Consider the following 25,737-nt stretch of genomic DNA (forward strand, 5'->3'; position numbering starts at 1 on the left):
GACTGTTTTAAATTTGATAGCTTTTCCTGAGGCTTTTTACCTTAAGTAGTGAAAGGAGCTATTAGTGGAAGCTTGCCTGCTTGCCTTCTGGCTTGATCATCTTCTTCTAGGACAGCAGGTCCTTGTCTCCCCAGATAACCAGATCTCTTTTGCTTTATGACTGTTTTGGAAGGCCCATCTGAACAAGGCCTTTGCTCTTTGAAGCAGCTCAGAACTGCTGGAACTAGTCAGGCTTTGGAGGAGGGATCTGTCCATTGTTTTAGCCACAAAGCTCTACTATTTGCCACAGGGAAGGTGACCATGACTCCAAAAGTTGATAGAACTGTGTCATATACATGACACTTGCCCAATTCTGAGTCCTCATCTTGTATCTCTAGTGACCTGCTAATGATCTGCAGCCCTCTCACGATCACCTGTGTGGTGCATGCCTTAACTGAAGCTTACAGCAGAAGATTTGAGGCCTCATATGATCATTTAAGGGATGTCTCCCTTTTTCCATCAATGAAATTCACAAAAAGTGCTTCTCCTTCCATAGGAATTGTCATTCTCTTTGCTACTTCCAATATGAAGCCCAGGTGCTCAGTAGGTGTCTTTGCATCTGAAGATCTGAAAGAACAGAGCCTTTAATGTTACGCTAGGGGGCTGGTTTCTTGTATGGGATATTTCATTTATTGTCAATTATTACTATCACATGGGGGTGGAAGGGCAGCACGTGGGGCCATAAAGTCAAGAACAGTATAAGGTACAAACACTTCCTGGAATTCCAGAATACGTGCCACCCTTGACAAGTATGGATATGTTTATGTGCAGTTTGACACGCTGGACACTGGGCATCTGGACTGACATACTAAACGTTCATCCTCATTTTCATCGGGAGAGATAGCTCAGTGGTTTGGAGCATTGGCTTGTTAAACCTAGGATTGTGAGTTCAATCCTTGAGGGGGCCACTTAGGAAGCTGGGGCAAAATCAGTACTTGGTCCTACTAGTGAAGGCAGGGGGCTGGACTCAATGACCTTTCAGGCTCCCTTCCAGTTCTATGAGATATACACATTGGTCAGTGGAAGAACAGAAAGGCAGAGGAGATAAAAGATTGAAATATATATTTATATTTTAATCTTTTATCTCCTCCGCCTCTCTGTTCTTCCACTGACCAATGTCACCCAAGTAAACCTGGCGATAAGATGGCCATTTCTTTCTCTAATGATAGATGGAGACCTGCTAGTGCTATATGGGAACAGGAGCAAGGCTAGTAAGACCCGGGTGTATTTGGAAAGTGGAGAGAAGAAATTTGAGACAGTCTTACATGGAGATACATACAAATACATAGTTAAAACAAGTACAGAGGGAATGTTCAAAACCACAGCTTTTCCCTATGGAATCCTAGTCAGTATTATGACTTCATGCTCCAAGGAAAATCTCAAAGATCCAAGGAAAAGAAAAAAGGTTTGATTAAATACTTACTCAGCAGGATAAAGTCTAGTTGGCTATATCCTTAAATCTAAATTATGACTACAAGGTTGAAGAAGATAAATGAACTGTAGATACAGGCTAGACTGTAATAAAACCTGTAATAATCTACTGAAAATAAAATTCACAAGAAATTTTATCTTGCAATATCTGAAGTTGTTTGAAAACTAAATGTGGTCTTAGATTATGAAGTAATAATAAGAGCTGGTTTGGAATTTTTTTTGTCTCCCAAGAAAAAAAAATCATCAATTAATATTTTATTTTCTAATTGAAAAACTGACTGCTGAAACAAAATTTTGAAAAGAGTTTTCAGGGTTTTTAAAAAAAATGAAAATAAATGTTGGGGTGTCAAAAATTGACGTTTCCCAGGGAAATTTGTTCTGTCAAAATAGTCATTAAAAAACAAACAAACAAAAAAAACCAAACAGGTGGAAACTTTTCTACCACATCTAATAAGATTTCTGATGAAAAGGAATATCCAGATCTCGTTTCATATATGAAGGTAATGGTTCCTGAACTACTGAATGTTTATTAAGAGACTTTCCTTTACAAATGTCAAAGTCTTAAGGTCCTCATCCAGCAAAGCACATGCTTAACTTTAAGCACTTGAGTAGTTTCACTGATCGATGCTCAAGTTCTTTGTGGTATAGGGCCTTATTGCATATATCGAGGAAGAAACAAATGTGGAAATACTGAACCATTATCATTTGTCAACATTTACATGAAAGTCTTTCATAAGAATGACTATTTCATAAGGAGGGAAACCTTATTTTCCCCAGAACTTAGCTTTGAAACATAGTCAAAAAGAGTACAAAGATTAGGAGAGGAAAACAGAGTTTATGCATAAAGGGAATATCTGCAGCCTTATGATTCCCCAAATTAAGTCACTAACAATTAATTAAAAAAAAAAAAAAAAAAAAAAAAGAAGTCCTACCTCCTCTGGGACATGAAATATGCAAACTGTTCGCTAGACAAAAGAAAAGGAAAAAAATTCTGAAGAGGATGAATTGGGTGCAGATAGGGAGGATAACCAGCAACCAAAACAATAATTTACTCTCTTGCTGAGCTTGCTATTTTCATCTTGTTGAAATGAGCTGAGAACGTGTCAAAAGGTATAGGTATAAAAAAGTGTTGCTAGTATCATCCTTGCCAGGTGTGACTGCAACCTCTCTCAGAGGAAGATGCACGCCAACAGTCACTATTACAACTAGGAAAAATCTATGATCATGTAATTGTGTCTATTCTACAACAACCGAATGGTTTTTTTTTTTTGCTCCCGGGTAAGCATAGATTATACTGAAATAAGTCAGTCCCTGCTAATGGTGGACAGACTATATGACCAAAGTTCTTTGGTACTCCAGATATTACTAATCGATATCAAGGACAATTATATACATATCCCAGATTTTTATATTAGTTGCTGTCTGTGGGGAAAAAGGGATCTAGTATAACTTACTGTAACAAATATTTTTATATTATTATATATACATACACACACACACACACACACACTTTACTTCATTTAAAAAAAAAATCAAAGATCAAAAATAAAGCTTTGAACCATTTCTAAACAAAAGCCCAACTTCTTTACAAAGAATTTCTGCAAGGAGAAAGAAAGTAAGTACTGACCTTCAAGACGTATCTTGATAAAATCAAGGCAAAACTGTGAAAGATACAACTATATTAGTATTATATATTGCTGGAATTCCATGACCCATGCTTCCACCAAAATAAGCCCCCCAAAAGCCTTCATGTCTTTAGAAAATAGGAGTTAAAATCCCAACTTTTAAAAACCAAGTTTTAAGAAAACTGACTTCAAGACTGAATGCAGTATATATTTAAACCAAATTTAAAGAAATGAGCATCTTCCATATGTTCATGTCCCTGTTTGTCAGCCTGACTGTTGAACATATACAGGATTTCTCTCTGCATTTACTTTGGCTTTCATTTAAAAGATTTAAAATACCCTGAACAAAACACACACGTGACTTTTGCCTTCTAACCAAAGAGATTATTGCTACTTATTTATATTCCAACATGACAACCCTCACCCTAATTTGAAAAGAGGACTGACAAAGCAGAAGTGTACCTACAATCACAGGTTCCACAACCATTCTTCGAAGGGTTCCTATTCGTATACTTCGACAGTGTAGAATGACGCTTTCCCAGGAGTTTTGGTAATTTATAGGTACAGCATCAGTTATTTCTTGAGAAGTAACTTTACGACGTTTTACTGGTGTGTTAGATACAATGTTGCCAAACTGCAAAGTAATTTTCAAGTATCAGAATTTCTCATTACAATTTGCTGTTAATGCAGAAACCCATTACACTGTAACAACCTAATTTTCACCCATTTTTGCATAGATAAATAGGATTACATAATATTGATGCCAACTGTATAAAGGCGGTTATTTCCCCAAGAATTTCCACTGACATCAAAATCAGGAAAACAAAGTTTAAGTATTTTGTTAATGCAACCAGATTACAGAGGTAACTATTAGTGCTATTTGTGTACATTTTGCCACAATTATGAATTGTGATTAGTGCTTTTGGAGTTGCCAAAGAACATAATTACACTACTGCATTGAAGTGTGGTGCTGCTTGACATGCTTAAGACTGCTTCTCTCCTTCCTCAAAATGTTCTTTTTGGTTTTATTAGTACATTCTTTGGGTGACTGTGAAAGTGCATAACTATTCTTCTTGAAGTATAGCACATGAGAATGTTACCAGGATCACAACATTCCAGAAGAGAGATCATACATAACCATGGAAACCCTCAGGGGACCTCTGTTGGTGAGCTGTTAGATTTTTAGGGCAGATTCCAGAATGAAGAAGCTGAGCACTGATATAAGGCATTTGGAGATTGGCTTCAACTCAAAGAATCTAGTGAAGCTGAAGTGATGCATTAGCTCAAGAGATGTGTCTGCTTTGATTTTCAAGTAGAATAATTCTAGAATATTTTTAGAAGGAAAGCTGATCGTTAACTGTTAAGTGACAAGGTTTTCAATCTTGATACTTACAAATTTTTACTTTGTTCTATTCTGTTGAACAGTTTTCTGTGTTCATCTCATGTTTAGTGCTGATATTCTCTTTTTAGTTATAAAAAATGACTACATTGCTGTAAAACGGTACTAAGAGTTTGAAAAATAACTACCTAAGCTAAGTTACTAATCATTTTTGGCCATAGTTCATAATGCACTTTGGGATCCTTTGAATTAAAAGTGCAATAAAAAAATTAAATAATCAAAGTAGGTCTAGTACAGGAATAGCTACAACAAACATTTTGCTACTAGTATTACCCATGAAGACATTTTATTTTGCCTGTCAGAAACTAGCTAATGCTAGTAGGTGAAACCTGTAATACGTTTGTTTTCATCAGAAAAGTATAAAATAGAACTCCAATCAATTGGTATACACTATATCCATTTATAATATAGTAGTAAAGTTCTTGCCATATGAAACATTCACGTATTAAGTACCATAGCCGTACTCAGGCAATCAGTGTGAAGGGCTAAAGGATTCAGTATTAAGAGTATATGGAGTGAAAGATGGTTAGCTTTTTGCAGGATTTATGATAAATACGTAATGTAACAGTCAGGGTGGGTAAGGGAATATCTTTTATTGGACCAACTTCTGTTGGTGAAAGAGACAAGAGTTTAAGCTCTTCTTCAGGTCCTCGCCCACCTTGTCTCTCAATATCCTGGGATCAACAATGCTATGTCAACACTACAAGCATTGTAACAGACACAGTTAATGGTAGTTTCCTTCTATCATGGCTAAAACTGTAAGTATGTTCCATGTTGATGATATTTCAGCCCACATCTAATTTGCCAATTTTCTGTCTTTATTTCACTCACTCTAAAGTGTTCAGTAAAACTCAGATGTTAGCAGTTCATTCTTTAAAGTTAGTGAAAAGGAATATGAGGTGGTGCAGTGAAAGACAGTGGGGAGGTTTTCAAAAGGCTCAAATAGGACTTAAGTGCCTAACTTCCAATGAGTTTCAATGAAGTGCTTTCAATTATTTCCTTATGTAATTTCAGAAGAGTATTAGAAGAACTGAAATGGAAGAATTGTATTCGTGACCCTAACTTCAGGCCTTGCCAACTTAAAAAGTTAATCAACAGAGCATATTATGTAGCCTAGTAAATTTCCACAAAGGAGTGCTGACTTCTTGAATATGAATGTAATATGCTGAAATCTATACCACTAGTTCAGTGTTCTAAACAACACACACATTCAAACACTTCCAACTTGGATCTGACATCCGGTGTACTATCAAGTACACTTGGAGTATGTCAACATTGTAATTAAACACCCACACTTGCCCTGTGTCAGCTGATTTGGGTTTGTGGGAGTTCGGCTATGGGGCTATAAAACTGCAGTGGAGACTTTCGGGGGGACACCACAAAGGGGGAAGGTTCCCATAGCCTGGGCTCCAGCCCAACCCCAAATGCCTACACCACAATTTTACAGCCCTGCAGCACCAGCCAGCTGAAATGGGCCAGCTGTGGATATTTAACTGCAATGTAGTCATACAGCTGCTGGACCTAATTCACAATAACTCAAATGTACAAGTGACCCAAAAGAACTTTAAGCAGCACCATCATCAATTGAACACCAATTGTTATAGGGAATTTATTTATTTATTATTTTTTAAAGGATCACTGTCAAGGTTGTTAAGTCTTTAAATTAACATACCGTGAAAGCTGTCCCCTTTGACAGCACTAAAGGAGTCTGCTCATGGTGCATTTTTTGTCTTTGTTTATCCAATTCTTGCAGTGGTGCTCAACTAAAAAACAAAAATCCCCACCATGAAATCCTTAAAATAAGTGCTATTACTTGGGACAGTTGTCAAAGTATTTAATTTTAAGGACCATCATCCTTGCCCAGTGTCCCTTTATGTTTAAAAAATTTAATGCTAAAAATTATCCTTCCATTAATGCATACAAATATTATACACCACTTCACATCCCACAATGGAAGAACAGGTCCCTAATTATATAGAAAGATAATCTGTTCAGCATTAAACACAAAGAATGTTGAGAATGTATGATTTTTTTAACACATCCCTAAATGCATAAACATCTACATATATTGAACAAGTTTCCTTAGGCTTCCAAAGTTGTATGAATGAGGAGAATACTTGACCAACTGTCCAAGGTGAAAAATAATCAAATAAAGACCACTTATGACAACTTCTGGTAGGATACACCTTTAAATTTCTCATTCGCTATCTGAAATTTTATACACAGAGGTTTATTTAAAAAAAAAATTAAAAAAAATTTAAACTGAGTACCTGATCTTTCATTCTTGCTTTTCTTGGTAATGTGATGGCAATTTCTGTGTCCGTTGCAACAGTACTTAATCTCTGTTCTATTCCAGAAGTATTTTCCTTTAATGCTGCTTCCACCTTTCCTGTGGAAGGCGCTGGGGAAGAACGGGCTGAATCTGCAGGTCGAGGCGATGTGCTTTCTATTCTGTTAGTGCTGCCACTGTCGTCGTCATCCTCCTCGTCGTCACTGGACAAAATAACTAGGAAGCAAATATTAAATACAAAATACAATGCTTGATGCATGTAATATTTTTTTAAAATGACTATTTAGTGGCTTTTCTCTTTTTGGATAGCTAAAACACAGAACATCAAATGTCATCTGCATCAATTTCTTCAACATATTTTCTTTATTAATATTTACTTTGCCACCATCAGTGGAAGTGGAAATACCAACTTCGTGGTCAAGACAAATAAACCTGTTCAGTAAGGTGATCAATAGGAATTAAGCCCAATTTAATTATCTTTTGCTGGAAAGGTTCATTCTTAAAAGGCAATGGAGCCCTGGCAAATATTTAAAAAAAAATTACCATCCAGAGCACAGCTCAAGGTACTTAAATTTGAGAGGCAGCATGATACAGTACACTAAGCATGGGACTGGAACCAGAAACTCTGGAAGTTCTAATTCTGGCACTGCTATGTGGCTGTAAGCAAGCTGCTTAACCTCTCTCTCTGTGCTATTCACCCCTACGGACCTGTACACCATTCAGCGAGTAAGTTTGAATCTTATGTGGAAGCACTGGGATTAATTCAAAGGTATGGTGGGGGGTGGACATGGTCAGAGCAATGGATAAGGAATATTGTCTTCACAGGTACATGTTACATTGGACTAGAGGGTAGTGACGTAAGCATTGGGGAAGACAAAGTAAATATGAAGAGGCTGCCACAGTCCAGTCATGAGCTGAGTATTTGGACAACAGAACTTTAACCATGTAGATTAAATTAAAAAGGTTTGATTTTAGAAATGTTATGCAGAAAGAAACAGCAAAATGTGACATGACCTGGATGTGAGGGGCAAAGGAGAGGGAGAAGCCAAAAAACCACCTTCCCTTTTTCAAGCTTAAGTAATGCATCCTCAGCAGGAATACTCTTTAGAAATTAAGAATCAATTATCAGCAGCATGCCTAGTATTTTTAAATATATTAAGAAACTACTAGATTTTCCACATTCATCATATTTTATTGTACTCATAAGGGGTGTACCTCTAAAACGCAGAATAATGCAAAATTAAAAAAAAAAAAAAAAAAAAAAAAACAAGATCAGCAAAAAAGATTCCAAATAGTTGGCAGGAGACAAATGGAACCAAATATCTTTCATTCTTATAGAATATTCTTGGGTATTTGGCAAGTTCAAATCATATCTAGCTATATAAAAGCATACTTACTCGGATCATTTAGTTCAGATGGTCTTGTATTCCTCTGTCTTAAGTTTCCTGAACTTTTAGGAATTTTTGTCCCAGTTAAGAGACCAACTTTTCCATTCGGTCGCGACATAGAATGTCCTAGAATATCACGACTCAATATGATATCAACTGGACCCTTCCCACCAGCAGAGCCATAGAACTTCTGCGTGTTCAATCCTGTACCTGGAGATTTTTGCCCCGTTGAATTCTGATGTATTGAAGATCGCAATAAAGGTCTCAGAGATTCACTTAATGTCACAGTTTGTTTGGAGCGTCTTTGCAAATCCTTACAGAAAACATTTCCATAACTTTGGCATTTGGTCTGATTTTCATTTGTCTTTTCACAGCCTGAGCAAAACGTGGAATAATCAGTTGGTTCCAAATCCTTGAATAAAAAACAAAAACAAAAAACGGCAATAAGTACAACACATGTGGTTTTGGCATTTGTAGAAAAAGGTACAACAGAAACCCAGATTTTAATCTTGCAATTGAAATATATATTTAAAAGAAACAATCACTCAGACCTATGTATGTTATGTTAGCAATACCACAAAGAATGCAAGTCTAAAGCAAGCATTAAAGAGTAGCTTGACTTTTTTGTTTTGCTTTTTAAGTGGGAGTCAAAGGGTATGTCTACACTGCAACTAGACACCCATGGCTGTCCCGTGCCACCCAACTTGGGCTCACAGGACTCTGGCTGAAGGCCTTTTTCACTGCAGTTTAGACTTCCAGGCTTGGGCTGGAGATTAAGGTCTGAGACTCTCCCTCCTCGCAGCCCAGAATTCTACACAGCAATGAAACATGAAATAGCAGCTTTCAACAATAATTATCTTTCAGAGGTCTCAAAGTAGAAGGTGTCAGTTTATCTTTCATGTGATGTCTCAGCATGAGCTATGCTGATGATACACCCACCACTGAACCTTGCTAGAATTAGGCTCTCTTTGAAAGAAACAGGCTATTTAAGTAGATGGTACTTTCGCCTTATTTTTATTGTGCATTTGTTTTATATCCTAAGTAGAACAAAATAAATTAAAACTTAGCAAAAATCCACACAATATATTAAATCTTATCACCACCATTTATGTATCTTTGACTATCTCATGTGCCCTCTACTCACTAATCTAATCTCCAACACTTATTCTAGTATTTCAACCTGCACAGTAGGATTCATGCAAACTAAGACACCTTACTCTATAGACAGATTCCACCGCGGCCCCCCGCTCTCCCCAAACACACACTTGGGTTTTTTTTTCCATTCTTTAAACATCTCTGGCATATACAGTATACACAATGGTATCATGTGACACAGCACTCTTGCTGCTCTCACATAGAATGAGCTGCAAAGACTGGGTCAGGATTTCACCCAATGGGAGTTTTGCCATTGTCCTCACTGAGGTCAGGACATTACCTTCTCTCTTTTTATGCTCAGCCATGTAACCATTTGACATTTTAAATTCATTGCAGGAACAGAATTCTCTCTGATAATAAATTATTCACCATATTTAGCAGTTAATATGAGTCTTGCAATTGAAACAGAAATAGAAAACAAGAATACCACCTTTGTTTAAATGGCTCACTAGCTTTAAGAGTAAGCACAATATTTGACATAACTACATTACACGCATTATGTACTGAATATACTGAAATGCACATACATTATGTATATCCTCCAGTGCATTCATTTGACTAAAAGACAGAAAAATGCTAAAAGGTCCAAGGATGAAAAAAATATATATGTTCATGACATTTGATAGAAAAATCAATTTACTGCAAGTAGAAGTTTTAGATCTTTAGCATGAAATTGTGCTTTTTTCTCATTTCATGTGCAAAGAAGCTCTTCTAATTTTTTTTTCCATTCTAATTTTTCCTCCAATCATTGGATATTTTTGTACTGAAAACTCCTCCCTCTTCCCCTCTTCACTTGACCGGAACAAAACCCAAAATGGCAGTTTTACTTCTCTATGCACAGTCCTTATTAATTACCAATATATCAGCAGGAATGGATAGTTGAGTGCTTGTACCTCTTACGTCAAGTTACCCCAAATGATGCTCTTTCACTCATAATATTTACCAAATGGTTCGGTGTTTGTGGCTTGAAAGAATAAATATTTGAAAAATGTCAACAAGTAAAGCAAGTTAAAAGTTCTTTTAAGCCTTTTAGATTTAACAGATCACATTACAAATAAATTTAACCTAACTAGGTAAAAGTAAGTAAAAGGGGATATTAAACTTTCCTTTTGGATGGGAGAGTTAACGATGTCAGACATTTTTTCCCCGTGGGAACAAAAAATGGTTACTTACCTTTCGTAACGGTTCTTTGAGATGCATTGTTCATGTCCATTCCATTCTAGGTGTGTGTGCACCCACTTGCATGGCCGTCAGAGACTTGCCTTAGCAGTGCCTATGGGGCCGGCTGCAGCGCCCTCTAGAGTGCTGCACTCATGGCACAGTATATCAAGCTCTGTCGGCCTAGGCCCTCTCACTTTTTTCTTGCTGACAACTCCAACAGAGGGGCAGAAGGGCAAGTAATGGAATGGACATGAGCAACAAGTCGCTAAGAACAGTTATGAAAGAAAGGTAACCATTTTTTCTTCGAGTGCTTACTCATGTCGATTCCATTCTAGGTGACTCACAAGCAGACTCCTCAGAGGCCAGCTCAGAGTTCACAACCTTGCAGCACTGCTCTGCCAAAGCCAGCATCATCCCAAGCTTGCTGGGTAAGCACATAATGAGATGCTAACGTGTGGACGGATGACCAGGTAGCAGCCCAACAGATCTCTTGGATCGGCATCCATGCTAGGAAGGCTGCTGAGGATGCCTGTGCCCTAGCCGAGTGAGTTGTCACGATCGCTGGCAGGAGCACCTTCGCCAGCTCATAACAGTAACAGATGCAGGCTGTGATCCAAGATGAAATTCTTTGGGTAGACACTGGGTAACCTTTCATCCTGTCCATGACAGCAACAAACAGATGCGTTGACTTGCGGAATGGCTTGGTCCCAGCTATGTAGAAGGCCAGCACCCGTCTGACATCCAGGGTATGCAGTCTGCGTTCCTCATCTGACGCATGAGGCAGAAGACCGTTAGGTACACGTTCTGACCCACATGGAACTGGGCGACGATCTTGGGACAGGTGTGGATGCAGCTGGACCTAGTCCTTGTAGAAGAACGTATAGGGCGGCTCCAAAGTGAGCGCCCTGATCTCAGACACCCTGAGGGTCAAAGTTATGGCAACCAAGAAATAAACTTTCCAAGAAAGAAGCAGGAGGAGCACAAAACCAGGGCTCAAAGGGAGGGCCCATGAGCCATGACAACACAAGATTCAGGTTCCAGGGGGAGACTGGGTCCCGGATGTGCACGTAGAGGTGCTCCAGACCTTTTATTAAGAATCGTGCCATCATAGGATTGGCAAAAATCGATCAGCCTTGAAATGGAGAGTGGAACACCGAAATGGCTGCCAGGTAGACTAACCAAAGAGAGCGAGAGGCCCTGGGTGCAGTAAATAGGCGAGGACATGATGCAGCGGGGCCTCTGAGACCCGAAGTTGTCAATCCGAGGCCCAACACATAAATCATTTCCACTTTTCCAGGCAGGTCACCTGGTAAGACCTGCTGGACCCCAGCAGAGCATGGTCGCTCTTCCGCATTCAGTCATGCAATAGCCATGCTGTCAGATGCAGAGCCGCCAGGTTCGGATCAGCACTGTGCCGTGGTTCTGGGACAGCAGATCCGGCTGAAGAGGTAGCTGCAGCGGGGCGGATGCCAAAAGACTGAGCAACATGCCCAACCAGTGTTGGTGAGGCCACACTGGGGCTATGAGAATGATGCTCATCCTGTCCTGCTTCACTTTTATCAGGACCCTGTGAATTAGGGGCACCGGCAGGAAGGCATACATCAGCGCTTGCGACCATGTATCAAGATGGCATCTGACAGGGATCCCTTTTCCCTGCTCTGCAGGAAACAGAACACGTTTCCTGTTCTGCCTGGAAGCAAACCAGTCCACTTGGGGACTCCCTCACCTGCAGAAGATCAGGCCAACCACCTCCAGACGGAGCAACCATTCGCGGTGAGATGCGAAGGCTCAGCTGAGGCGATCTGCCACAACGTTCTTGGCACCACGTAGGTGGGCGGCCACCAAATGAATGGCATGCCACACACAAAAGTTCCAATGGCTGAGGGCCTCCTGACAAAGGACCGAAGACCTGGCCCCGTCCTGCCTTTTGATGTAATACATTGCGGCAATATTGTCCGTCAGGACCTGCACTACCTTGCCTTTTAGGTGGAGCAAGAAGGCCTGGCAGGCTAGGCGAACTGCTAAGCTCCCTGACATTGATATGGAGGGTTAGATCGTCCCGCAGCCAGTGGCTCTGGGTGCTGAGCTCGCCCAGATGGGCTCCCCATCCCAGATCTGAGGCATAGGATACCCGAGTCAGTGATGGGGACGGAGTCACGAAGGGAACTCCCACAGCACCAATCAGGGATCTAGCTACCAGTTGAGGGAAGAATGAACACAGTCTGGTACCCTGTCCATCTGATCCAGGAAATGTCTGTTGGGAACATAGACCAAGGCGAGCCATGCTTGTAGGGGCTGTAGGTGGAGCCGAGCATGGCTAACCACGTACGTGCATGCGGCCACATGACCCACCTGCCATGGGCAGGTGTAGGCCGTAGAGAGCAGGTGGTTCTTCAGATGGGAGATCAGGTCCAACATGGCCCGAAAGTGTGCTTTCAGTAGGAAGGCCCTGGCCTGCATGAAGTCTAAAACAACTCCGATGAACTCTATGTGCTGGACTGGCACTAACATTGACTTTTCTATATTTATTAACAGGCCCAGGTCGCAGCAGGTGGAACATACCAGATTGAGGCTGCCCCACATTTGATCTGGAGACCTGTCTTGGATGAGCCAGTCGTTGAGGTATGGAGATAGGTGGACCCCACGACACCTGAGGTAAGCTGCTACCAGCGTCATGCACTTTGTGAACACCCTGGGGGCCAAAGAGAGGCCAAAGGGCAGCACCATGAACTGGAAATGGTGTGCTCCCACCAAAAAACAGAGGAAGCACTTGTGCCCCAGGAATATAGAAATATGGAAAAAAGTGTCCTTTATGTTGAGAGCAGCGTAACAGTCTCCCGGAACCAGGGAGGGGATGATGGAGGTCCGGGAGACCAGGCAAAACTTCTATTTCTGGAGAGACTTGTTGAAGTGGTGCAGGTCCAGGATAGGTCGGAGGCCCCCTTTGGCTTTTGGGATTAGGAAATACCAAGAATAGAACCCCCTTCCTTTCATGTCCCGAGGAACATCCTCCATGGCCCCCAGACGCAGAAGGTTGTCGACCTTCTGAGCGGGGAGTTGCTCGTAAGAAGGGTCCCTGAAGAGGGATGGGGAAGTGAGGGGTGGGCAAAAATTGCAGGGTATAGCCCCCAGCGATTATGTCCATGACTCAATAGTCCGATGTAACTCTCAACCAGGCTGAGTGGTAAGGGAAAAGGCAGTTGAGGAAAGGCGGCGGATCCGGGGAATTGGCTGGGGCATCGCTCTCAACCGCCCCATCAATACGGGCGCTTCTGCCCCGTCGAATGTTTAGCCTGGCAAGGCTGCGTGGGCAAGCAGGAGGCAGAAAGGTGGCGACGACCAAAGCTGGTGTCCATATCCCCTCTCCTGGCAGGTCCGGAACTGGGTTGCCACAACCTTGGCTGTGGAGGCAGCCGGAATGTCTTACGCGTTGACTGCAGCGTGTGGATGCCCAGGGAATAGAGGTTTGTTTCGGTATCCTTTACTTTATGCTGCCTCACATCCGTTTGATCAGAAAACTGACCATTTCCATAAAAGAAAAGGTCCTGAATGGAGGTCTGCATCTCCTGGGAGAGTCCAGCAGTTTGAAACCAGGAGCTGCGCCTCATCACCACTGCAGACGCCACCACCCTGGGTCCACCGCATCCCACACCATTTGCACGGCACAGCGGGCCGGTGAGGTGCCCTCCTGCACGAGTGCTCCACAGCAGCGGCCAATGAGTGGACTGATTGGGGGCAACCCCAGGCGTTCCAACACTGCCACTGAGCAGGCCACTGTCCTGGCTGCCACTGACCAGCTGCCACCACTGTCAGCTCCCATGCCCAGTCCCACTGCTGAGGCCGGGGTGACAGGCTGAAGCGGCCCTCGGTACCAGAGAAGCCCCCTTTCAGAGACCACAGAGGGACTTATGAGGGGTGGGTCTGCCTAGAGACCACTGAAACCAGACACCTGTTCCCCCCCTGAGGAGACCGGTGCCGGTAGTGTGGTGAGTAGGTGCTGTGTCGAGGAGGCGGGAAGAAGATCATTCCCACGGTGTCGGTGACCCGGAACGGTGCCAAGACGATGATCTTCGGGACAGTGACCAGCGGCAGTAATATGGGACCAGCGCCTCCCTCCTAGCGAGATGTGCCGAGACGATGGCGACCGTGACCGCAGAGCTGGCGACCGATGGTAAGCCATCGCCGATCTCAATGACATCATTGGCGATCAGCTGCTCACTGAGGAGCCTTATCGACCAACTTGCCCTCTTGGGGAGCCTTAGACGAAGCCTGCAGCACTGGTGGCACTGGTTGTGCAGGCGGAGGCTGTGCTCGTTTGACACCTGGGCCTTCAAAGCCGTCAGTACCAGCAGGAGAGAAGGTCTCACTCAAAGGAGTCAAAGGACCTTTTTCAGGCGGACTGTCCCAATCAGGGAGGGCCAACTGCAGGGCTCTGGTGTAGGCAGGCAGCTCGGGGCCAGCTCCTTGCTCACAGCCTTCTTCGCTGATGCTGGGGAACCGTACTTCTCAGCCCTTTTCTTTGGCACCGGCAATGTGGAGCGATGCTAAGAGGGCCCCAGTGCCAATGGTGCTCTTTGCCAATGCCGAGGTGCTGGGAGACTCATGCCAAGATGGCTTCAACAGCAGGCGGAGGGCGGACACCAAGCCTGATGTGTGTCTCCTTCTGCGTGCAAGGCTTAAAGTTCCTACAAATGCGGCACCACTCTTTAACGTGTGCTTCCCCCAGGTACCTGAGACAGATGCCGTGAGGGTTGCTAACAGGCATAGGCCTGTTACGGGAGTCGCAAGGCTTAAAGCCCAAAGACCAGGGCACAAAGTCTATGCTGGGACCTAACTACTAACACTAACTACCACAATTAACAGATACTTAACACTAAAGATAACTATATACAAAGCTGAAAGGCACACAGTTCAAAGAAAGTAACCACAATTCCTTGAAGAGCAAGGAAGGCACTCTGACTGACCACCACGGGCAGTAAGAGAACAGAGAGGGCGCAGGGTCAGGGGTGCCTGATATACCGCACCATAAGCGCGGCACTCCAGAGTGCACCACAGCTGCCCTACAGGTACCGCTAAGGCAAAATGTCTCCAACGGCTGTGCACGTGGGAGCGCACACACCTAGAATGGAATCAACATGAGCAAGAACTCGAAGAACAGATTAATTTTTATTATATTACAGATCAATATCTATGGAAAACTACCATCTCAAGGAGGGCACTTACGTATCTTAATAACTTTTATTCTTTTTTGTCTGAAACACTAAAGAGTTCTCTCTTTTGTTTAGCAGATTCCTTTTGTTTTAAAATACTAACACACTGAAATATTATTACTATTTTATATGGAACACAAACAAGTATTGTAAATTACTGGCATTTTCAGGTTTGTCAAAATATAACCGATCATGTTCAAGTATGAGAAATGATTGAAATAATTTAGACGCTGACCATTCTGTTACTACATCATCAGAAAGAGAAGATTACCTACTTGTAACTGGAGGTTCTACGAGATATGTGGTTCCTCTGTCTCTATTCCAATGAGGGTTATTCGCATGCAGCATGCATTTGGAGCCGGAGATTTTGAAAGTAGTAGTGTCGTTTGGCCCAAGCATGTGGTCAGCCTCATGGTTTTGTCCGAGGCAATAAAAGGCGGAGTGAACGGACAGCACCCTCAGTTCCTTCTGTACTGTGAACCAAGAAATCCGCAGCACAGGGAAAGGAAGGTGAGACTGGAATATAGATAAGGACCACACATCTCAAAGAATCTCCAGTTACATGTAAGTAACCTCCTCTTCTTTGAGTGATTGTCTATTATATTCCACTGAGGGTGATTAACAAGCAGTACCTAATTAGGAGGAAGATGCAAGGAAGAGGACAGAATTGTGGAGCAGAGAACAGCCACGCCGAATGAGACATCTGTCACAGAGTCTTGAACCAAGGCGTAATGGTATGTACTGAACTCCTTGTGGCCGCCCTACATACATCCATAAGCAGCACATTGTGAAGCGTGGCCATACTGGATGCCTGTGTTCTCATGGAGTGAGCTCGTACCCCAAGGGGTGGAGACAGTTCAGATAATCGATGCAACATAATGCACCCCGAAACCCACTTAGAAATTTGCTCAGTGGAGATGGCTTGCCCCTTAATCCTTTCCATTACAGCAATAAACAGTCTAGGGAACTTCCTGAACGGCCTCATCCTCTGCAGGTAAAAGGCCAGTGACCTCTGGATGTTGAGGAAGTGAAGGCACTGTTCCTCCTCTAAGGAGTGCGAATTTGGAAAGAAAGCAGGTAATTGAATGGTTTGTTTGAGGTCAAAGCAAGGAACCACTTTAGCAGAATCTTGGGGTGCATCTTATGGAACGTGGTGAAGGGTGATGAGGTCCATCGTTATGGCCCCCAGTTTGCCTACCCTTCTCACAGAAATAATACATACCAGGAAGGAGAGGAGAGACAGTGAGCAAGAAGCCAGAAGTTTGAAGGACAATTTCATTAATCCCGTGAGGACAAAGTTGAAATCCCACTTGGGAGCGATGAATTGAATGGGAGGATAAGTTCATAAGAGACCCTTGAGCAAAGTAGTGCATAAAGACAAAGGTCTCCTCCACGGGGGGTGCAAAGCACTAATGGTTGCTACATGCACCTTGATGGAGTTGAGAGCGAGTGCCAAGGCCTTCAGCAATAGGAGATAGTCCAAAAGGAAAGGAACACCCACAGCCCCAGGAGCAAGACCCTTCTGCTGGGCCTAGGAGGTGAAATATTGCCACTTGGCTCAATTTGACTGCCTCATGGATTTTTCCTGTTATTTGAGAATACTTCTTGTACTGCTGACAAACACTCCAGTTCTAGCGAAGATACCCATCCAAAAATCAAGCTCTAAAGAGCAGTGCCTGTGGATCGGTGTGTCTGATCCTGCCATTGAGTTGCATGAGCAGTTCCAGAAAAGCCAGAAGGAGAAACGGAGGACATGCTGACATCCAGAAGAGGGAAAAATGAGAATTGAAGAGGACAGAACAAGTCGATCAGGATGACCAGAGCTCTCTCCCGTCTGATCTTGTGGCAGATACGGGACAGGAGCGGTAGAGGAAGAGAGGCATAATTGATGTGGTCCAACTAGCATATGACTAGGACAGTGTCTTGGGAATGGGTGCAGAGCCCTTCCCTGGAGCAGTACTGGATGCATTTGCTGTTGGTGTGGGAGGCAAAGAGGTCCCTGATCGGAGTTCCCCATCAGTCAAAAATGTCATTGACTACAGAGTTGTGAAGTTCCCATTTGTGGTTGGTCACGAATTTCCTGCTGCGAGAGTCCGCAATCATGTTCGGAGTCCTCGGAAGATAAGATGCGGAAAACAGGATATTGTGTGCGATGTACCAGTTCCACAAGCAAACCGCCTCTGCACAAAGTGCTGGCAACTTTGTGCCCCCTTGCTTGTTTACGTAGTAAATGGTAGTGGTATCATCTAACATGATGAGAACTCGACGGGAGTGGATAGACAGGAGAAATGCACGACACACACTCCTTTCTGCCCCAAGCTCCAGGATGTTGATGTGCATGCTGGATTCCTGAGCAGTCCAAGTTCCTTGTGTCAGGTGCTAGCATATGTGGGCACCCCATCTATTGAGTGATGCATCTGTGATGATCATTGTGCATGGGGAAGACTGAAGGAAGGGTATCCTGGTGCAAACTTGAATTGGTCCTTCCACCATTGAAAACAAGAAGAGAATCTTGGCTGTGTGTGTGGTGGTGGTGGTGGGGTGTGTGTGAATGGGATAGTCAGTAGAAGGTCCATGGAATGGTTCGTAGGAGAATAGGCTCTCTGTAGCCACAGAGAAAGCAGAGACAAGCGAAGGAGGTGACATACGTTCACATCGCCATGTAACCAAAAAGGGAAAGGCAAGTTCTGGCAGGAACAGAAGGACTGGAAGTCACCATAGTAATCAGCTCTAACAGGGTCTGGAATCTGTCCTCTGGTAGGGTAGGCACATGCAGAGACCGCATAGATGCATGGCACAATGAACTCTAGGAACTGTGTGGGGTTTAATGTCAATTTTTTGTTGTTGATGCCCAGGAAAGAGAGCAGTAGAAGCAGCAGGGAGGTAGATACTTGAGCCTCCTGTTTGGATCATGCTGCTAGCAGCCAGTCATCGAGATAGGGGAATATAAGGGCTGGTCTACACTACCATGGTAAATCAATCTAACTTACGCAACTTCAGTTACGTGAATAATGTAACTGAAGTAGATGTTGTTAGATCCACCTACCGCAGTGGCTACACTGTGCTGTGACGACGGGAGAGCGTCTCCTGTTGACTTCCCTTATGCTTCTCGGGGAGGTGAAGTACACAAATCGATGGGAGCGCGGGTTTTCACAAGACCCGCTAAATCAACACTCGCTGCATCGACTGCAGCAGGGCCGATCTACCAGCAAGTGTAGACATACCCTAAAGATCCCTCGACACTGGAGGTGTGCAACCACTACAGAGAAAACCTTGCTAAAGACCCGTGGAGCAGTAACGAGTCCAAATGGCAGAACCCTGTATTGGAAGTGTCGAGAGCCTACCATGAATCTCAAGAACCCTCTGTGGATAGGATGAATATGTGGAAGTAAGTGTCTTGCATATCAAAAGCCGTAAACTATGTGCCTCTTTCTAGCAAGGGTATAATTGGCTGCAAGAGTGACCATAGAAAACTTTGGTCCACGTATGAAGTGAGTGAGATGACAGATCTAGGATTGGTCTCCATCCTCCTTTTTTCTTAGGTACCAGGAAATAAGTGGACTAGAACCCTGTGCCTCAAAAGGTCATGGGAACAGGTTCCGTCGCTCCCCTTTGAAGGAGGGCATCTACCTCTAGGGCGAGGATACTATCATGGGAGTGGTCCCAGAGGCAGGACGGGGGATGTGGATGAGGTAGTATCATGAACTTGATCACACAGCCATGTTGAATGGCATCCAGAACCCACTTGTCCGTTATCACACTTCAGACTGGTAGAAAAAGAGTGCTAGATGTTCCCCAGAGAGGGTGGGTTGTATGAATGGTGGAATGCAAGGTGGTTGTTGGCTCTCTAAATGCACTCAGAAATATCACTTATGCAAAGACTGAGTACACGGTGTTGAAGACTGCGCTGACGGACCAGGTGGATGGGATTGTTGGGTCTTCTGATTCTTAAAAGGAGGCTCGTAGGGTTGCTCAAAGAATTGAGGAGTTCTGAACTGTTGTTCAAGGGGTGGGTGGTTGAACTTTCATTTGGGTGCTGGTGTGTATATATACACCCAGTGATCGCAGAGTAGTCTGGAGTCCTTGAGGGAGTGAAGGTAATCATCAGTCTCTGGGTTGAAGAGGAGAGAATTATTGAAAGGGAGGCCTTCAATGGTATTCTGCACCTCCCAGACAAATGCAACCAGGGTACTCTTCTCATGACTATCCCTGTGGCCATAGTGCGTGAAGATGTGTCCACCGAATCCACTACGGCCTGGAGCGTTGTCCTGGCAACCAATTTGCCTTCCTCTAAGATAGTATGGAATAGGGCAAGGTCCTGCTGGGGAAGTTTGTCAGCAAAGTCCACTAACTGGTCATAGTTCAGAAAGTCATATTTTGCTAGTAAAGCAAGGTAACTAGAGCCAAAACTGAAGGCTAGCTTAAGAAAAGATCTTACAACCCACGAGGTCCAATCTCCTACCCGCCTTCTCAGTTGGAGTAGAACACAGATGATGTTGCCTGGCCTGTTCCGTTGCTGCTTGAATAACCAGGGAATTGGGGGGTTGGTGAAGGGATCTGAGTTTTTCTCACCCAATACATAGCATCTCTTTTCCACCCCCTTCTGGGGTGGGTGAACAGGTGGCCAGGGTATGCCAGACAGTGTGGGGCTGTTGGAGAATAGCATCGTTGACTAACATACTAACTATATACAAGTCTTTTTTCTGTGTTTTAGAAAGAACATTCCAAGAGATGAGAAAACAATTGAGGCTCCGATTCAGACCATGTGGCTGTGAGAAGGGACTGCGGGCACAGGCGGTCCACCCTGCCCTTTATCACCTCCTACCAAATCAAGGGTGCATGCGCAGACCCAGGGTGCATTCGCAGACCAATGGATACTACTACTTCCCAAAATCTCCGGATGCATGGCACATGCATATTACCCTCCACAGAATAAAACAGGGATCATCATTTGAAGAAATAAATATTATAAAGGTATACACAGTACCAATATTGACTCTTTACAATTTGGATGTGTCAGAGTGGTAGATAAACATATTTTAAATCACTGAAACATTCTGTTCCCAGTTACAAACACTTTTAAAACTGTAACTATTTCCACTCTGAAACTTGAGCTGTGTCTTACTGATGCTACTCGTTTCTGAAGTTAAAATAGAATTTTGCATTGTGTATCTAACCCACCTCTAAGTGGGTTAAACAGTTTTTTGTAGCAGGAGACAGAGGCAAATCAGATTGACATGAACTGCAGTGATGTTTCTGTTGTACCTTCCTCTTAATTTCAGATTCCGATTCTGATCCTGACTCTTCCGTGTTCTCCATTATACTTTCTATGGGAGGAAAAAAAAAAATCAAATAAATTAACACAGAGAAATCAATGTATTAGCTTTAGATGCAGAAAAGACTTTTGACAGGAGTGGGCTGGAGGTATATGATTTACACTGTAGAAAAATTTGGATTGGAACCGATATTTAGTTCCTGGATCCAACTGTTATATTTTTACCCAGTCCCCCATATCACAACCAACAATGTGACCTCTTCAGCCTTTTCTGGGGTACTAGAAAATTGTGTTTGCTGGCCCCATTAACTTTTTTATTTGGCTCTTGAGCCCCTGGCAATAGCTGTACAGGCTCATTAAAATATCTGAGGCATACAACTTGGTTCCATGGAGTATAAACTGATGTTATATGCAGACAATACCCTTTTGCATACATCCAAAACCAGAAACCACTATTCCAACCTCCCTATCATTAATTCAAAAATTCAGAGCAATATCTGGTTACAAAATAAATTGGGAAAAATCAGAACTATTTCTCTGTTGTCATGTAGTTGGGCTTTTTCCATAGACAAACTGATGCAATTAAGTACCTCAATATACAAGTACCAAGAAACATAAATTTATTAATCTTCACTAGTTTGGAATCTGTCCTCTGTCAAATAACTAGTTATATAAATATGTGGCATCCACTCTCCCTGAGCCTGTATGGAACGGTTAGTGCAATAAAAATGAATATTCTGCCTAGACTACTCTATATTCTATCTATATCCCTCTGTCTAATCAATGCCCATTAACTCCAGCTCCCTATAGCCAAAAGGTGGGTTTGCGCTCCCAGACCTACAAAATTACTATTGTGCTTTTATCATGCTACAGATGTCAAATTGGTTCCAGCATTCTAATACCCTTATATCTATACAGGAGGAAGCGGAAAGAATATTAATGCATCCAATTCCTCTCAAGGAGCTCCTGGGTGCTTCTTTTTGTCCAATGGAAAAAAAAAAAATAAGGTGCCTACAGTGGTGGCTGCGAGGAGGGTCTGGACTATCCTAGCTAAGAGGTACCAATTTCATCCTCACCACAAAGTACCTATCGAGTGTAACTCAAACTTGAAAATTTGAGGGGGCGGGGGGTGGAAGAGGGAACTATAATTACAAAGAACTAGCTGAGCAAGGGCATGAAACAGATTTCCCAACTAGTCAAGGATAAAGGCTCTTGTCTCTTTTCTAAACACTAAAGAAACCATATGACCTGCCACCCTCAGTAGAGTGGCCGTCCTTACAACTAACACACTTGCTAATGTATCAATTTGGTCTGGATGCCCTAGGACTGTCACAGGCCCCAGAGCTACTGGGGACCTTGGAATGCTTCATAATCTCCCCCAAGCCTATGTTCACTATGTATGCTTTACTAACAAAGAAAAATTCCAGTGGTCTGGAGTGCTTTGTGAAAGCATACGAAGGGGAGTTATCACAGCCCGTAAAAGAACCCCAGTGGCAGACTATATGTTAAAAATGCTTCTGTGGATCTCAAGCTACACCCGACACAGCAAAAGATTCTATTCAAAATAGACTCGATGCCACAAAGGTTGAGCAAGATAGAGTCTTGTCCTCTGATGTTTGTTGGCACTGTAATAAAGAAAAAGGAACTCAGATACATATGCTATGAGACTGTCCAACTGTCAGGCAGCCGTGGAAAGAGATATGCACAAGAGTGAAAATAGTGCTTCGTTTCAGCAACCAAATCTTAGCTGAAAGTTATATCGTAGGTTCTGTACCTACTACACTGGGAGTAACGCCATCACAAAAACTTGGGTTCTTGAGGACTGTAATGACTACCAGCTGCATGATTTTACAAAAATGGAGAAGTAGGCTTATACCCAGAATATAGCAATGCCATTTGTACCTGTATGAGTTAGCAGTGAAAGAAAGAAGAGCAATTATATGAATTTGAAGACATCTGGACTCCATTTCTTGATACATTTGGATAAAGAATGCGGAGATAGATCAGGTGGAATCAAAGTCTGGCATTCCGTGAGCTATTAGCTTTTTCCTTTTCTTCTTCCCCATCTCCACCTTCCCTTTTTTGACTATTTGTTTGTCTCTTTTTTATTGTTACCCCCAAAGTAATATTATGTGTGTCTGATTCATCATGCCATTGAACCATATCTGCATGGCTGAATGGCATTGTAAACTTATGAATGGTTAAGTGACAACTTTGCTAGTGAAGTAAAACTAGCTGTAACCAATAGACATAACACCCCATCAAGTTTCAACTACATAGAGGAATAGCTAATGATTAGGGCCCTACCAAATTTATGGTCCATTTTGGTCAATTTCATAATCATAGGATTTTTTAAAATTGTAAATGTCATGATTTCAGCTATTTCAATCTGAAATTTCACGGTGTTGTAATTGTATGGATCCTGATCCAAATGGGGGGTTGGAGGGGCACAGTACTGCTACCCTTACTTCTGTAGTGCTGCTAGTGACAGCGCTGCCTTCAGAGCTGGGCAGCTGGAGAGTGGCGGCTGCTGGCTGGAAGCCCAGCTCTGAAGCCAGAGCCACCACCATCAGCAGCAGCACAGAAGGATGGCATGGTATGGTATGGCCACCCTTACTTCTGCGCTGCTGCTGGTGGGGTGCTGCCTTCAGAGCTGGGTGCCGGGCCAAGTCACCACCTCTGGCCACCCAGCTCTGAAGACAGTGCAGAAGTAAGGGTGGCAATACCGCAGCCCCCTTAAAATAATACTATGACCCCCCCTGCAACTCCCTTTTGGGCCTGGATCCCCAATTTCAGAAATACTGGTCTCCCCCGTAAAATCTGTATAGTATAGGTCAAAAGCACACAAAAGACCAGATTTCATGGGGAGAGACCAGATTTCACAGTCCGTAATGCGTTTTTCATGGCCGTGAATTTGGTAGGGCCCTACTAATAATTTTCGAAATAAAGAATAAAATAAAAAAAAAAAAAAAAAACACCAAAAGAAAAATGTTGAACTTTTTGTTTTAGAAATCAGTCACCATTTGCAGATTCCCATTTTATAAATGGACCTGGGGTGTGCCGCAGTGAAATCTGTAATTTTAATATTATTTCCTAGCAGGCGACCTTGTCTTGAAAACACCTTACTAACTTCACTCCACACCAGAAGAACCCAGTCTCTGGCAATGGAGACTCTGCCAAGAATAAAGAAAAGGAAATGGTACATGACTCCTACAGCTTCTGCTTTACCATGAAAAGCTCAGAGCCAACGCAACCTCAGAAATGAGGAAAGGCCAGGCCAGCCAAGGAGGTGGTGATTTCCATAGGAAATCTACTGATGGGAGCACTTACTTGGAGCAACTGTGAAATACCAAGTGTTGTCTTAATAGGGAGTTTTTCCACTGGTACAAACCCAGTGTAGATGTTATGCTTTGGTATAAGCTGTTTCTGCGCAAGCCCTAATTTACAAAGGTGGAGCTCATCTATACTGATGGAGCTGCACTAGCATAGCTATACTAGTACAAAAAATCCTTAATGCAAAAATGCCCTAGTTTACAATATTTTCAGATAGGCTATTCTTTTCAGGGCTACTTTGCACAATGTTGTAAAAATAATGGCTTCTCATTTCAAGATTATTTTAATAAAAATGTGCAATTTACTCTAATTGCATTTGATTATAATATTTTATTTTACATTAGAACTTTCTTTTAAGGCTACACTATTTAAAATACATATACATGCCATTTAAACGAAGTACTGATTGTCCCATTCTCCCTCTCATCCCCATCTCCCTGACAACTCATGGATCATTGACTCTTACATTTAGAGAAGGATCTATTTTCAATCAAGAAATAATTGAACTTTAAGAGGATTCTAGTCATATACAGAATTTAAAGTTAAAAATGTTTACATATTTCAGTTAATATTAACATAAAATGAGAAATAATTCCAGCAGAATCATTAGGACACTGTCGGTTGGGTAAAAAAGCATATTACCTCAAGTTCTCCTTTGATAATCTGGATCCCTACCAAGGAAACTCAATACCTCCAATATACTATTATTATATATTTGTAATACCACATTACCTAGGAGTCCTGGACTTGGACCAGAATCCCAATGACCTAAATGCTGTACAAAAACAGAACAAAAAAAGATGGTCCCTGCCGCAGAGAGTTTATAATGCAAGTATAAGAAAAGAGACAGAAGACAGGCCAACAGGGGTGTACAAGGAAACAATACTGATCAGCATGATAGCCAGAAGTCTCAGCACACCAACAGCCTAACTGTTAATTTTTTTGTAGTTTTAAGGAAGGCTTGAATGAGGATGAATTAGCTTTACAGATGTTTATGGGGAGCTCCTCCTAAGCACGAGGGACAGCACGGAGAAAGCACAAAGGTGCTTGTTTGAAAATTTAACAAGTGGGCGATAGAGACTGGCATTATTGGCTGACTGGAGGTGGACATCAACCTCTTAACAGTGAATGAGACGTGATAGATAGAGTGGGAACAGGCTGGGAGGGGCCTTCAAAGTGAAGACAAGTGGCTTATATGTGATGCAGCAGAGGGGGAAGCTGATGGAGGGATGCAAAGAGAGGGGTGACATAGTCAAAGCAATGGGCTAGGACAGGGGTTCTCAAACTGGGGGTCGGGACCCCTCAGGGGGTCGTGACTTTATGTGGGGGGTTGCGAGATGTCAGCCTCCACCCCAAACCCTGCTTTGCCGGCAGCATTTATAATGGTGGGGGAGGGTCACACTCAGAGGCTTGCTGTGTGAAAGGGGTCAC

The 25,737-nt window shown here is 42.9% G+C and overlaps 1 protein-coding gene across 4 annotated transcripts in view; it reads right to left on the reverse strand.

The window, feature by feature from the left end:
• SENP6 (SUMO specific peptidase 6) overlaps positions 1-25,737 on the reverse strand; it is a 150,288-nt gene that overhangs the window by 46,839 nt on the left and 77,712 nt on the right. For 3 of the 4 annotated variants that reach the window (XM_054022714.1, XM_054022715.1, XM_054022717.1), the window contains 5 exons: positions 20,880-21,025; positions 8,182-8,584; positions 6,765-7,000; positions 3,562-3,729; positions 3,098-3,131 (listed from right to left, as the gene is read on the reverse strand). In XM_054022714.1, the coding sequence (XP_053878689.1) occupies positions 3,098-3,131; positions 3,562-3,729; positions 6,765-7,000; positions 8,182-8,584; positions 20,880-21,025 (987 nt within the window). The remainder of the gene's footprint in view (positions 1-3,097; positions 3,132-3,561; positions 3,730-6,764; positions 7,001-8,181; positions 8,585-20,879; positions 21,026-25,737) is intronic. The other variant, XM_054022716.1, reaches the window with a different exon arrangement.

This window comes from Malaclemys terrapin, chromosome 3 (assembly GCF_027887155.1).
Source record: "Malaclemys terrapin pileata isolate rMalTer1 chromosome 3, rMalTer1.hap1, whole genome shotgun sequence".
Taxonomy (NCBI): Eukaryota; Metazoa; Chordata; order Testudines; family Emydidae; genus Malaclemys; species Malaclemys terrapin.